General features: G+C 45.6%; 1 protein-coding gene across 2 annotated transcripts in view; it reads left to right on the top strand.

Annotated features, from left to right (window-relative positions):
* Positions 1-230: 230 nt before the first annotated feature.
* Positions 231-15305, top strand: part of FLT1 (fms related receptor tyrosine kinase 1) — a 117848-nt gene continuing 102773 nt past the window's right edge. The window contains exon 1 of one of the 2 annotated variants that reach the window (XM_055702683.1): positions 231-564. In XM_055702683.1, the coding sequence (XP_055558658.1) occupies positions 264-564 (301 nt within the window). In that variant the 5' untranslated portion in view covers positions 231-263. The remainder of the gene's footprint in view (positions 565-15305) is intronic. The other variant, XM_055702684.1, reaches the window with a different exon arrangement.

The raw sequence follows: 15305 nt of genomic DNA, 5'->3' as shown, positions 1-15305 counted from the left end.
CGAGCCCCGCTCCCCGCCCCCCGCCCCCGGCGGCTGGAAACTCCGCAGCTCCGGGCTCCGGCGGGGGGCGCGGCCGGGCTCCGTGGGGGCGGGGGGCGGCCGGCAGACCCGCGAGGGAGCAACGCCGTGCCCGCCGGCGGGCGGGGGACGCGTCCCGGGGAGGGCGTGCTCCCGGCGGAGGATGTGGGCAGGGGGGGCGGAGGGGTGCGCGGTGAGGGGTGGAGAAGTTATAAATCAGCGGGGCCGGGGCTGGCCGGTAATTGATGCCCGCGGGAGGTGAAGCTGGCAGGGCGGCCCGCAGCGGACACTCCCTTTCCGCGGGCCGGGGCGGGCGGGGAGGGCTCGGGGCTGCTGGATGCGGATCCCGCGCCGCGCTGCGCCGTTATCTCCGCCACCGCGGCAGGAGCCCGGGACCGAGGAGAGCCCGTCGGAGCCCAGCCGGCGCCTCTGCCTCTGCCTCGCTGCCGTCGGCAGGGGAAGAGCCCTGCGCTCCCGCGGGCAGGACCATGCCCCGCCAGCTGCTCTCAGGGACCGTGCTGCTGGGAGCCGCCCTCCTGCTGGCAGGTAAGGGTCCGCCGGGACCCGCGGCGCCCTCCGGCCCCGCTCCGCGACGTGCCCCGGGCGATGAGCCTCCGCGGCGGCGCCCCCCGCGCCCCTCGCCGCACGCCGCTTGTCGGCTGGAGCCGGCGGGCACCTGCCTCCCCTCTGCCCCTCTCCCCTGCGCAGAGCCGGGGAAGCGATCCGCCCGCTTTCGGAGGGTCGCGAAACGCCGCATCCCGAGCGGTCGTTCGGCTCCGGACCGCCGGCGGCATGCCCCGGGAGCGGCGCCGCGGGGGTGCCGCCGATGCGGAGCCGTGGTGCCTCCCCTCCTCCGGGCGAGGCGGGGGTGCCGGCGGGGAGGCGAGCCTCTGCCGGGCACGGGGGACAGCCGCTCTGGGAGATGCCCGAACCGGTGCATCACGGAAAGCAAGCATGTCTCGTCTGCAGGGCAGGTTTCTTTCCTCCACGTGTCAGCCTCTCGCAGTGAAGCGGGGAAGGTGCCCGTTCCCATCATGCAAATCCAGGTCCCGCTGCCTCCCCGGGCCCCGGGCAGGACGGCGCGGCGGCGGGTCGGGGCTGCCTGCGGGGGTGGCCGCGCGGGTACCCGGCGTGAGTCTCTCTGGAGAGTGGGATGGAGTTGCCCTCCGGCGCCTGCATCCCGTAACGCTGCGTGTGCCGGGATCGGGTCAGTGCAGGTTCGCTTTCCTTCGTCGTGTCTTACTTCGCTTGCAAGCGAGGAGCCGGCCGCAGCGCCGTGGCGGGGAGCGCGTCCCAGCGTTGCGTTGCTGGTCACCTGGGAGCAGGGGTGCGTGGGGCCGGGCAAGCGCCGGTCCCGCCTGGGCTCCTCGCCCCGCTGGGCCACCGAACCGTGGGGCAGCCCCGCGGAGCGGCCCGGCCCGGCGGTGCCGCAGCCCTCCCGCGCTCGGGCTCCCCGTGTCCCGCACGGAGATCCCAGGTGCGCCCCGGGTCGCGGAGACGGCGCGCAGCATCGCCGGGCCTGGCGGCCGGCTGGAGGCGAGACCGAATCCCGGGTGGGGAAGGAAAAACTCGAGCTCCCCCCGGGACCGGAGCCGAGGCCCTTGGCCGAGCAGCGCGGCGGCTCTGCGGTTAGCGGTGCGGCCGCCCGACCCCCCGCGCTGCCCCGCACAGTGGCCGGGGCCCGGGCAGCCCCGCACCGCTGATCCCGGGCAGCCCCGCACCGCTGAGGCCGCGGGAGCGGCCCCGGCCCGGTGGGCACCAGGCGCTGCTCCTGCTGTCGGCGGCGACGCCGCGTTCCGGGGCTGCCCGGGGGAGAGCTGGCGGGGCCGCTCCGACGGGAGGTTTTCCTGCTAGGGAAGTGCTGATTCATCAACTTTGATATGGATATGTAGGTATTCTTCCCCCCCCCCCTCCTTCTTTTTCCCAGGAAAGTGCTAATTTCCCCACATTATTCGTCACTGCCAAGGAGGTTCTTATGCCCAGGATGAAATAGGCACAGGCAAGGGACACCCACCCTGGATACAGGAAATGTCGGTTCAAGTCCTTGCCAGGCTTCCTTCACAGCTTGAGCTTGAACTTCAGCATCCCGCTCCCACATGGGCTCCCGCAGTGACCAACTATGCTGGGGGACTGGCTTCCTCTTTCCTGTCTGAAAGGTTTTCCATTGTGCAAAGCATGGCAAACCCACTGCCCAGGGAGAAGGTGGACTCTTGTGAGGCAGGGGCTCTAAGAGACCCTAGTTCACCTTCCTGTTCCAGAGACTGTCAGGGACATGTGCACCCTAGATCAATTCCAATGGGAAAAACTTGGCTTGTTTAGGGGAAAACAGGTGCTCTGGGTGCTGGGCACATCCCGGGGTCAGCTCAGGTGCCATAGGCACCAGAAAGATTCTTCTCTATAGGTTGGCTGAGTGCCTCTACAACTGTTTTGCTAGAAATTCATACCCTGCCTTAAATGCACAAGACATTGTGCTCCAAATCAGAATTTAGATTTCCTCAAACGTTTTGATTTTGTTCCACTTTAATTTTTTTTTTTGAAAGAAAATCACCCTTGCACAGCTTTGTTTGGACATCCCAGGTTGATCATGCTTCTTCTGGGTCAGTGGTAAAAATTTCCATACTTGCATTTGCATGGTATGTTTGCATGGAGAGTTTCAAAGTTACTGGTGAAGTGGTGGGATTTCTTGTACCATGCATATCTCTCTGGTTTTCTTCCCTTTTCACTTTCCTTTGATGCCTATTTACCTAAAACTCTTATTTAGGCAATCTAGTGCTTCCCATTTCAAGTGTTCTTGATGAAGCTCAGTTCATCACCACCGTATGGTCCACTCTTGTAATTCAGTCTCTGCTTCCATTTACTGACAGGTGCTAGAGGAGATTCACAGAAATAGTCAGTGGTCCAGGAGTTACTAGAGAAAGCATCATAAAGAAGCGGCAGAAGGAGATCTTTTGGCTTATATATGTCTATTTAATAATTTAAATTTCCCCAAAGCATCATAGCAGTGAGAGTCCTCATTTGAAAAATGAGATCAAGGAAATTATGTTTCTTTGACATGTGAGTGTGGGGCACTTCAGCTCTCTTGTCTTTTTATGCACATGTGTATTTTGGTTGATGTGGGAAAGAACTGTCTGTGTTTTGCATAGTACTAGCTTATGTTTCCTTTATAGCTTGTATGTATATTTATTCCATATTGTGTTGCATCCATCTATGCTGAAGACTGTACACATAATCGTCGACATGAAATGCTGTTGCCATGTTAAGTTCAATCTCCCAATCCTAGACTTTGTATGACAATAATTTTAATAATTTAGCATTTGGGAATGTGAAGGACTGGGTTTAAACCCTGAAAAGACCAAATTCTACAGCCAGGATCAATAATTCTGTGGCCACATTTCCAGAAACATGATCTGGCTGTATTTGGCTGTATTTCCAGTTTTCCACACAGAAGCTATACCTAGCAATTAGCAGCTAGAAGGTAAATAGCGTCTGTTACAGTCTTATCTGTCAACAGTGCCATAAGAATCTAGTCGGAACTAGATCATCAAAATCCCCCGTGAATGATGGACTTTTCAATTTCATGGTCAGCTGGAAAAAATGAAGAAAGAAATTCCAGGTCAAATCTAATCAGTGCTGAGGTTAATTTCTTGCAATAACTAACCTGACTTCCCTGAAAGTGCCATTTAGATGGAAGTTTGTCTGTAAAGGTTTCAATTTAATTTGAGTCCTCACTGAAACAGCTGCACAGATACATGGCTACAGTGGTCTAATGTGGGCTTAGGGATGGAGATCTTCATGGAGTCCAGAAAAAATGGCTTTCCCACTTCTTCTGGATCTTCGTGGAAACTGGGCTCCCTTAAAAATTACAGACTGCGTTCACATAAGCAGAAGAGTTAGACCTTACTGCATAACATAGTTTTTTTCAAAAAAATGGGTTTAAGTATCAAACTTACTGACATTGCTGAAGAAAATTACTTATATCACTTACTGGTGTTTTACTAGACAGGTGTTTTGCTCATACACGCTACACAAAGCCAGATTTAATTTTCTCATAGCTGATGTAAATGTGGAGTAATTCCTTTGGCTAGGAATTGGGCTAGGCTAGCATCTTGCTTTATGGTTCATGCTGGAGGAAATCAGGACTTGGCCTGTGCCCTAGTAAAAATCTTCATATCCAGAAGCACTCGATACATTTAAAACAATAAAATTTGCCACTGGGGAGACTGGAGGATTTTTTTAGTGGTGGTGGGGTTTTTTTACATGTGAACAATAACAAACAAGCTGAGCCTATTTTTTGTCACATGCTTCAAAGACTGAAACCAGTAGCCCTTCACACTGTGTGGGTGTTTAGGACAAAAGGAAATTGTCCAGATTTTCAGGACAGTTGCAGAGTCCTTACACTTTCATGTGGTTTGGAAAATTCAAGCACTATGTTTATCAATTTGCTAGTTTTCATGTCTGACTGAGATTGGGAAAGGAGGAAGCTCCACAGATGAGAGTTAAGGTTCGGCATTTTAGAAGTCTGTGACAAATGGGGCTGTGGTGGGGCTTTATCAGCAAAACTGTTCCTTTGAATCCTGCCCCAAAGTTAGGGATTGGGACTTCCTGCTGCAGCCCCAGAGGGAATGGAAAGCGACACTGCTGCAAGAGTAGCTTTGCCAGGAGCTGTAGGATGGCCAGCCACAGTCGCCTCTGCTCTTGGAGGTAAGTTCCTCCTACTGGTGTAAGACCTTCAAGAAGCAAATTGCTCCCTCCGCAGACATGCTTTATCTTTAGATCTCGCTTCTCCCCCAGCAGCCTCTTTTTTTTTCAGCTATCAATATTTGTAAGAATGCTGGGGAAACATTTCTATGTATATTTGAGCATGAAATCCACCCATGGACAGTACCAGGCCCTTCTTTCCTTGCCCTTGTGATGCATCCTCACTATACATATTCCTGCAATGGAGAAACAACCTTTCCCAAGCATTCCAGCTGGGAATGACCTAACTACTTAACTCACCACGCGGAAACCGCTCATCCTAAAATTGGTGCCAGTGATTGTCAGCAAGGTGCCCACACAGTTTTCTTCTAACAAGATGCAGAAGTTCACTTTCATTCCCCCACGGCTGGAGGTCAGCACTGCATAAATCCTGGTGGTTAAAAGAAAAATGCTGCAAACAGCAGTTTGAAAAGTGAAAATACAGGCATTAGTGCTCTCTCCAAAGCCAAGCATGGAACAATATCATGCCTTTTGTGACCGGCAGAATGAACACATGCTGGAACTAAGCAAAGCGCTAACAGATTGAGAAACAAGGGTGTGTGGGGGAAGAGATTTGAAACTATACATTTCAGAAGTACTTTTGTCTGCAACTTAAGTCTTGAGCCATTGATATGTATGGAGAAACTTGGACTGGGAGTGTGGATGACTGTTTCTTTGGTATTAAGTCATGTTTGGTATTTGTCTTTTTGGGGTTTTTTTTGTGGCACAGTGGGTGGAAATGTGCCAGACTAAAGATGAAGAGGAGGATGATTTTGCTCGTGATGCAACTGTATTGTCCAAGACAGTTACAGATGCTTGTGAAACAGTTAACTGATTTATTAATAATCTTTCCCAGATTTTTGTTTGGCTTGTGTTAATGGTTCACGTTCACGATGACCTGATTTTACTATCTCTGTTGTTTTCCCATCAAATCCCAGTTGATTTTTATTACCAAAATCAATTTGTCCATATCCACAATGTTAAGTCACCCTTGTAATATATTTAGAACACAATTCAGCGTGATGCAGTTGACACTTGATTTCTGTTTGCGTGACTTTTCTAGATGATGGGGCTGCTCCTCCAGCATTCCCTGATACATGGCACTAAGCACGCCTAAATGCAATCCCTTTTAAGTTGTATTGCTTCTTTTGGAGCTATGGCCTTGAAACAAGGTGCTCTTTGCCATTAGAGCAGCTGAAGGATGGGGAAGTGGTTAGAAGGAAGTGTTTCTAGGACTTCAGTGGATAGATGTTGTGGCAGTGTGGTGACATTATTTCTGCACCGTGCCCGGAAGCGGGGGTGGAGTGGGCATGGTGGCCCTTGCAGAGCCAGGGACCCGTGAGCAGATGTCTCTGTTCCTCGGAAGTTCCCTTGGGAAGCCCGTGCTCTGGGAACAAGACCCCCTGCTTAGTGTGTGGGGAGCAGCGAGGGATGAGTGTGAGGGTGTTTCATGAGAGGAATTTCACAATTTCACATAGTTCACTTGAGTGTCCTTCCTGTGGGATTCTTCCCTGCCACGGAGTGAAGGAATTTGCCCCTTTTGCTCCCATTATTGTTCCTCTGTGGAAAAACCTCTCATCAGGATCACCGTGGACTAATGTTAACAGAAGCGTGAGAGCTGCCATCCTGGATCAGACAAGGGTTCTGTTTAGCTCCGTGTCATGTCTCTGGCGGTGTCCAACATCTGATCTTCAGGGGAGGTTCAAGGAACCTTGCAGGAAGCAGTTATCTGATAAAATTCTCCAGAGAGGAAATTTTTTTTGTAGTATGATCTAAAATCCACTATTATTTACTAAGAAACCGTGGGATTGAGGGTCAAGGAAGCTAAAATTAGTGCCTGCCAAAACTCAGGTGTTGTCCGTGTTTATGGCAAATGGATATAACATAGTGGAATTAAATTGCATTATATTGTATAATAGAATTTTCTTCTTCTGTTGTGCTGGTAGTGTTTGGGTTGAAACCCCGCCTTTCTTTGTTTCATGCAGTGCTGTAATTAACATTCGTCCTAACCTATTTTATAAGTATTAATGGTTATAATTTCCCAGTGTAAACTGAGCCATAGGCAAGCTTGCTAGAAGCTTTCTGCTCGTGCCCCTACCCTAGATTTAGTGGTTTAGGTGTCATTTAACTGCAGAACGGGTTTAGCCTCTGGAGCCGTTGCAAGGGATTCCTCTGTTCTGGTGCTTCTCATCTCTAGTTTAAACCATTGTGTTGCATTAGTTATTTTCTCTTGTTTTGAACCCAGGGCCTTCACCTATAGCTTTGCTTTATACGTTTAAGTAGGGTGGATGGAAAGTCAGTTCCTGACTTTCTTTTTCGTGTGTGTCTTGGAGTGTTGCAGGACAGTTCAGGTGTAATGATGGAGCATCGGAAATAATAACTGGCAGCCTTCAGCAAAGTGGAAATCCTGCAACTTTGCTTTACATTTACTTGTATATAGTTCATAAATTATTTCTATGTGCACAGCTTAATGAATAATACAGCCCCAGATGAATTTGACAGGCCTGTATTGCTGGCTGAGCTGGCAGGTTACTGGCAGGTAGGCAGTTTGTGTGACTGTATGAAATAGTCTTCCATTTCAATCCTACTGTATTGCATAATTTGTCCTACCAGGGAATCTGTTACACATTTTAAGTATCAAGTTGGTAAAGAAATTTAATTTGGTCAAGAAAGTGTACCCCCTTACTCTATATAGGAATTCTAAATTATTTTTCTGTCTGTTTTAATGTACTTGCTTTGTCTTTTTACCATCTCAGTACTTTCCTACTACGCTAGTTAATGGGATAAACTTTTTTCAGAAAGTATTGAACTGATGATTATGTTCTGGGATCTGTCACAGTGCAATTAGAGCAGAGGTGCAGTGGTTGCTAACACGTCTCAGTAAGTGATGGAGTAGATCTGATGGCTCACAGATGTAATACAGGTAGGGCTACCTACAATCCCATAAGCAGCACAGGCTTAATGATGTGTAGAGGCATGAAACCATACTTCTGGGTGAGTGCCAGTGGCCGATCCTACGGCATCACTTTTGGATGGGCAGATGATGGAGTCACAACCACTTCTCATTTACAACAGCCTGAGCAGGGTCTCTCTGTAGGGGCCAGGGCAGGCACAGCAGGGTAGAGGGGTATATGAGCCACATGGACCTATGCTGAACATGGCTGTGAAGGTATCACTATAGCCTAGCCCTGCTGTAACCAGTTCTTGCTGAGAACAGCCTCAGCAGACCTGCTTTTTTTTAAGCTGGGCATTCACTTTGTTGAAGACCAGATGAAGGCGGACACAACTGTGATATTTATCTTGCTTTTCTCAACATACACCATCTATATATACATATATGCGTTTTGCCACCTTGGGGTGGTTTACCAAAGTGATGATCCAATGAAGGTTCATGATGGAGGTGTCAGACTGTACATTTGGATTCCCATTTTCAATTCCATATGCTTAATGGGAAAGACAAAATTTGCGATTATGGCTGGTTTTACTTCTTCTCTGTAATTGCTTTCTTCTTATATAAGCTGATGAAATGGGCACCTTCACCAGGCTAGATAGTGCCAAAGGTGCTCATTTCAGATGCTAAGTTTCTAGAGTTACTAAAATTGGGTAGATAAAAGAAGAAAGATATTTTTTTCTCTCAGGTTCTCTGAATGCTAGATTTTAAATTTTATTTTTAATTGGCATTATGTAAAGTGCCTGTGCTCATCCACAAGTGTCACCTGGTGACTTTAGGGCAGACAGGACACAATCTTCTGATGAGCTGGTGAAGCAAGTGCCTTTAGGCAGGTGTTGCATGGGCACAGCTCACTGAGCTGCATGGCCTTGGCTGCCCAGCTATGATGGGAAATGGTAATAATTTCAAATGGTAGTAAGTGGAGCCAGAATTATTTCAAGTACGTGTGATTTCAGCTTGTTAAATTTCTACATCTAAATTTTTCAGTGATTAAAACCCCCCTGCCCTTTAATGAAATAGTTTTACCCCAGGCTTCTGTAAGCACAGTCTGACTTAGCTAGGGCAAATACTGGCAAAACGCTTGGCAGTTATTGGGGAAATACGTATTTGTTTGCATTTACAACTTTTGGCCATATTGGCATGGTAGTGTGTACTGCTCAGAGGTGTTAATGCAGTGCTATCAGAATTGTACTTGTTCTATTTTTAGCTACTGGGTGTTTTGCTTTGCCTCTATAGCATCTAATCTTACATTGGTGTGTGTACACATGTAGGGGCAGCAGAGGCATACAGATAGTAAATAAACTCTTATCGCTTGCTCTGAGATCCAAAACTGAGAGGGTAAGAACACACTTGCTCAAACAATAGACATACACATTTTTCTGTGCCTGTGAAGGCCTTTCTTGGGCAGTAGCATATCCATTTGCCCTGCTGAATGATTTTTAGTTCCAGAGCGTGGAGTCAGGGTCGAGGCATTTCAGTCTTCCCAGGACTCTTCTAATCAACTGTGAGAAACCTTATCGTGTTTGGACTCTATTATGATTCCATATCATACAGCAGTCCAGCTTTCACATCCATTAACTTACCCATTTTCTTGGCTGGCTGTTATGTCCTAATGGTAATTTAAATTCTTAAATTATGGTTGTGATGAATCAGACTTAAGCATTTGATCCAGAAATGACTCGGCATGTGTTGCAGAACACCAGACTGGGTAATTGGAATGTCCCTTCTGGACCTGAAAGGGACAAGCCAATGAATTGATGATATTTATGCATCAGTGTGTACTTTGTAAGTAAATAGCTTCCAACATTTTTCAATTTTCTTGATCTTGAAAGGAAACGAGAACGCATTTCAGTCATGACAGAGGCATGTGTGAGTGATAGATCCATTGAGGAGCAATACAGCTTGAGCTGCTTCTTCTGCCCTGAGTTTTCTGTTTGCTGGCAATGTACCAGCACACATGGTGCCTCTTCACTCAAGAGCCAAGTGGAAACAGAGACAAAGCTACCTTGCAGTCACAGGACCTATGTCTGTTAATCCTTGCAAGTCCCCATGGCCCTTAATTGCCCTGCAAAGTTCTGCTTTGACAGAAATAGTGGTTACGTTTTGCTGCTTCAGCTCACCTGGACAATTGTCAGTGTTGGCTTGGGACAACGGCATACCTCCTTGCTTTCTTACAGATTAAGCTGTCCTAGTTTCTCTTCTGCAGGCTTCAGGTGTGAAGATTTGATTTGCGTCAGAGAAGTGGTGTGAAATAGGTGTATGAAGGACTGCAAGGTTTCCTTTAGAGTGGGGACCTAGATGGCATCTGAAAGACCTGGAGATACTGCAGTGAACCTCAGGGTGGCTCATGGTTTGGCACTGTGGGTCTTTCCTGGAGGCTGTTTCTAAGTACAGGCAATGGAGATGGTGCGTTTACCCCTGGATGCAGGAACCAGACTGTGCTGCCTGCTTTGCCTGTGCCTGAGCAGTAGAAACCCAGGCAACATAGAGGAGATGGGGGCTATTGCTGCCATGGAGATAGAAGAGTGTCTTGCAGTAGCAGTTTTCTCCAGCCACCAGCAGTCCCAGAAATAGAAAGCTTCATTACCCAGGCTGATCCTTCCTACCTCTAGTCCTGTGGCAGGAACAGGCCAGACATACAAACTTGGAGCAGGGGGAAAAAAACCAAATTTCCAATCACCACCCAAATTTTGTGAAAACTCTGCCTAGAAGTTCTCCTGTCTTTGGAGAACATCATCAAAATGCAAGTATTCATGCTGATGGGGACCTCAGTATTGATTAAACTAGGAGGACCTGTTAGTCATCGTTCCTCCTTATGGTCACATGTAAACCAAAACTTTAAATGACTCTTCAGTGTTGACCACAGGTTCTTGTTTCTTTCTCACTCTTTTTTTTTTTTTTAATAGAGTGATTTGGTGTAATGATGTAATTGGAATTATTATAGGTAGGTACAACTGTTCAACCAAAAAAAAATAATTTACATTTACTTACAGAATGGCCTGGAGTACCTTTAGAAGAGACAGTAATATAACAGCTTGTCAGGAGCTCTGAAATAAAGAAAACTACTGAAATCCCAGGTTTTCTTACAAAATGGAGTAAAGCCATATATCCAGTATGAGGTTAGCTGGTGGCCATGTTCTGGTTAAGGTGCTGCTGCAGATCAGAGTCAGCTCATTTACACTGGAGATACACTGCAGGTCAAACCACTGGGTACCACCATGCTCCTGAGCATTTCATCCGGATTCTGCAAGTGCTTATTAGTTGCACACATGTGGGCATTCCCACCCCCTTCAACGGGATGACTCATAAGGAAGTGCTCATAAGCAAGAGTAAAGTCCTGGGCTGCATTTGCACGGAATGACCCGCGTTTTAAAGAGCACAGAGAGGTGAAGACCCTATTAAGAAATCATGTGCACTCTCTTTCCAGTGCAGGAGTCTCCCCTACAAAATACATTTTTGCTGAATGTGTTTGGATCAGGAGGGAACGACGATTTTGATGGTAAAACCCACAAAGGTTCAGTTATATTTAACAAGCCTTAAAACGCATGCAAATCCAACAATGACTGAAACAATTACTTCATGATGGATAACTTTATTGCCCACAGATGGCACTTTAAACCCAGAAGGTCAGATTCTTTGTATACATTGAAGTTGCAAAGATAAACTGATCATTCTCCTTAACCTCTCATTGTGCAGGTGAAAAAAGATCAGTCAACATGTTCAGGATAACTGGAGTGGTTGGAAGAGAGTCACGCAGCCTCAAATTATGAAGATGTTAAAAGTAAAAAGCCACCAAACCTGTTAACTTCAAGGAAATTTCTAATAACTTTTAATATCATATGTGTGGGTTTTTTTAACTAAGCCATAAAGCTAGCTTTTGGGTTTAATTTTTTTAGTCAGAAAAATTCACAGTGTGTGAAAGGAAATTTAAAAGTAGAAGCTGGAAAAAATCAAAATGGGGATAATACTCCAAAATGTGGTCCTGGTTTTGAGTTCAGAAGGTCTACCCTTTTAAAAGAAATTGAGATTTAGCTGAAATCAGTAGAAGGTTGATCATGTGTGCATGGTTACTCATTTGTCTGTGGAACTGAACTTACATGTCATATTGGAAAAGTAATATGCATTTTCATTTATTTAATCTTTTTTTTTAATTACTTGTAATCAGTGGTTTTGTTTAACAGATAATTCACATTTTTATTTACTTCATTCAGGAAGAGGATCACTGTTTTTTGCAAAGCAGAAAATAATTGAAGGAAGTTCTTTCTTTTGTTGCCCTGCAAATTACAGATTATACCCTCTGCTTAAAAAAAGTAATAATTGTCCTTGCCTTATTTTAGACAGAATGGCTAACTTTTGCAATCTAAATTAATGTTTGCTTATTAATTAAGCAACCTGGTTGACTGACTTTCACATGTATCTAATAAGCCTTCCAAAACAAATAGAGTATGCTCAGAAAAATCACCCCTTTCCCTATGGGAGAAGATTCTTCAGTTATCAGGATTAATTAGTTCTCTTGTTGTCACATGAAAAGAAGTTGCACCCCCCAATGTAGGTCAGTGTGAGGGTAGGCTGCTGATGGTCGCATAGTGACAGGCACAATGATAAGTGAATGTGTCCTGTTGAGCCATGACCCTTCAGAAAAGACAGTGTCAAGTAAAACGCCCAGAGAAGGTACATAGAAGGCATAATCTGCTTCTAAATATTGACAGTAGGAATTTCCCTGCTATTCTCCTTCCTTTTTCTTTTCTGGTAAACATGTCAAAGTCTATTGCATTTGTGCTCTGCATCAGTTTTGAAGCATTTAAAAATGTAAGGAAGCTAATGACCCATAAATAGATAGGATGTCAAATAAAGCTATTTTTCTTCAAGACTAAGCATCTTGCTGGTAAAAGCATTGTCTTGCATACTTTTAAAAGCAACAGTATTGGCTTGAAATACGATCTTTATTTCAGTTTTTTTTCAGTGAAAAACTAAATGAATGTATAACAAATTGATGTATCATGCCAAATGCGCTGAAGTTAGGTCTTGAATATGAATAACTACTGCAGTTAAGTGTCTAAAATCTACTTGAAATCAATGATGAAGCTCTGGCTTATACCAATGGGAGCAAAGACAGACAAACATTAAGCACTCCTTTAGATCCCACTCACAATATTTACAAATACTGTGGTGTCTTTTAGATATATGTAATATGTGTAAAAGGGCAAAAGCTTGAAGATGTATCTGGTATTTCTGAGGGTTTTTTTGCCTGCAGGATGGGGTGAAAAGATCTGGTGTTTGGTTTGGTTGATTTTTTTGTTTGGTTTGGGGTTTTTGTTGTTATTGTTTCTTAATTTGATTTTAATAACTCTGAAGCAGATCTTCTGGCACACAGGCTTCCAGGCTGTCTTGTTTTATATGCTTAATTTAAGATAGATCTTGAGATTTTCATGTGGATGCCTTTGCTTTTATCACTGTAGAGTTATCAAGAGAAAAATCTGTAACACTTATAATGGTTTCTTGCCCTTCGCCTTTGGCAGATTCTGAAAACAACAGCAGCCCACAGTCCCAGGGCTGGTGTCCTGGTCTCGGCATGGGTCAGGCATGGGCATGGTGCTGCATGGCTGGCTTTGCTCCTGGGCAGGGTGCTGGTGCTGAGCAAAGCCAAACACTCAGCACTGCAGTCATAACCAGGCACTGCAGACTTGCTCTCCTGCTTTGCTCTCAGCACCTGTCACTCACATGGATTTTCCACCTTTCCATCAATTTTACACTGAAAGCAACTTAGGTGTTGCTTTCTAACAACTGGGCTAAGTGTTGCAACTCTAGCAGCTGGGCTTTGATCCCAAAGGATTCCTTTGGTAGACCATTACTGATGTTTTTTTCATACATATTGAACTGTTTTTAATCACCATTGCATGCTTTCAGCTTTTCTAGAGCCTGAAATAAGGAGGAATTCAGGGAAGCTTGGGGCCAGGTTTCCCTCTGAAGCAAGGAAGAAGATTCATAAAGTTGGGTATAAACACTGCCTTCTTGGGAGAGTATCTGAGCCTCCAATTCTGGCACGACAAGAGGAATAGAAATGAAAATTAGGAACATGGTAGTTTCACAAACTGTCAGATTGTTTAGTTGGAGGACATTAACAAACCCTCTTAAGCAAAGTGACTAGGTTGCTCCTCAAGAAGCTGCCTAAGCTCTTGCAACATCTTATCTGAATTTCTCAATGTTTAGCTTCAGGGACATGATTTCAGAACAGCAAATGAGTAGACTCATAAACTTTAAGCATCTGTGGAGGGCTATCCCATAAAAGCACAGTGCGTTCCTTGGGAGACCCAGCATTTCAGAGTTGTGGTCCATAAATGGCATGTGAGAAAAATGTATGTTTGCAATATATCACATAACAAATGGCTTCTTCAAAGATTTGCTGCATCTTTTTTCTCCCCTCTTAACAGCTGGCAGAATATATTCCTTTCTAGTTAGAAGTATGATTGTCTAGACAACTTGCAGAGGAAGTCTGTGTATTTGTACAGTATCACCATTCAAATTTCTGGTAATATTTGTAGTAATATTTCTTTATTCTGAAAACTTGTTATGCCCTTGCTTGAAGCCTGTTCAAGTGAGCTATAATTTAGTTTATGTCTATGTTTAAGTGTACCCTTTAAATCTTGTTTTCAGTAAGGATGGATGATGGCATATACAGGAGAACTGCTGGAGCCACAGCATAAATAAGATATACAGAGCTAGAAAGAAAACTGCAGATAAATGTAACTAACTTAGATGCCAAAGGTTAGTTAAGTTAGTTAACCCCTATAGTGCACATTTCCTATATTATAAAGGAAAAGAAACAGCTCTCTGAACACCTCTAGCAAACGATTTTGAAGACCTAATCAACTATTTGCTTCTTCTCATGGCTTGCACTAGGTAGTCCCAGAAGGTGATTTAGATCTCTTGCCTCCACTAATGTTACAGCGAATCAGTAGGAAATACTTACTGACAAATGGAGCACAGCTGGCTCCCATAAAAAAACCAAACCAAACCCAACCCCCAAACCCAACCCAAAGGTGGCAGGTGAGGGCAGTGCCTCTTTACCTTTTGTACAAAATCCTTGTACTTTTAACATCTCTCTCCATAAGTGGAGACTTGGCTTCTAGGCCTTTCTCAGGCTGAAGGAGTTCAAGTCCACATCTTGGAACAGAGTTTTGTTATTCAGCCTCTAATCTGAGGCTACACCTGCTGCTGGGTTAAAGCTGCTGAATTTGGAGCAGCCATTGGCTTTGGAGGGTTTATACAGCTGAAATTTAGTCACCAATCTCAGCCAGAGCTGGTGTCCAAAAGTTCCTTCTATAGTCAACAAAAGAGGGACTCCTCTCCAGTGGGTGATTCTACTATGTTTGGTGCATACAGCTGTTTGTATTTGGCTGTGGCAGGGACCTCTTGAGGGAAGGGCTTAAAATAGCTGAACTGAAACTGTACTTGACTGAGTTCTAGTGGAAAATCTGCGTTACCCTTGTTTATATGATGCTGTTTCTCTTGTATGTTGACAAAGAAATACTTTCTCTTAAAGTGATCTGGGGTACTCTCTGCTCCTCTCACAACACTGGAATCTTCACAGATTGCACTT

Source organism: Falco cherrug, chromosome 2 (genome assembly GCF_023634085.1).
Source record: "Falco cherrug isolate bFalChe1 chromosome 2, bFalChe1.pri, whole genome shotgun sequence".
Classification (NCBI taxonomy): Eukaryota; Metazoa; Chordata; class Aves; order Falconiformes; family Falconidae; genus Falco; species Falco cherrug.
The sequence above is the reverse complement of the archived record's forward strand: the minus strand, read 5'-3'. Positions and strand labels throughout refer to the sequence as shown.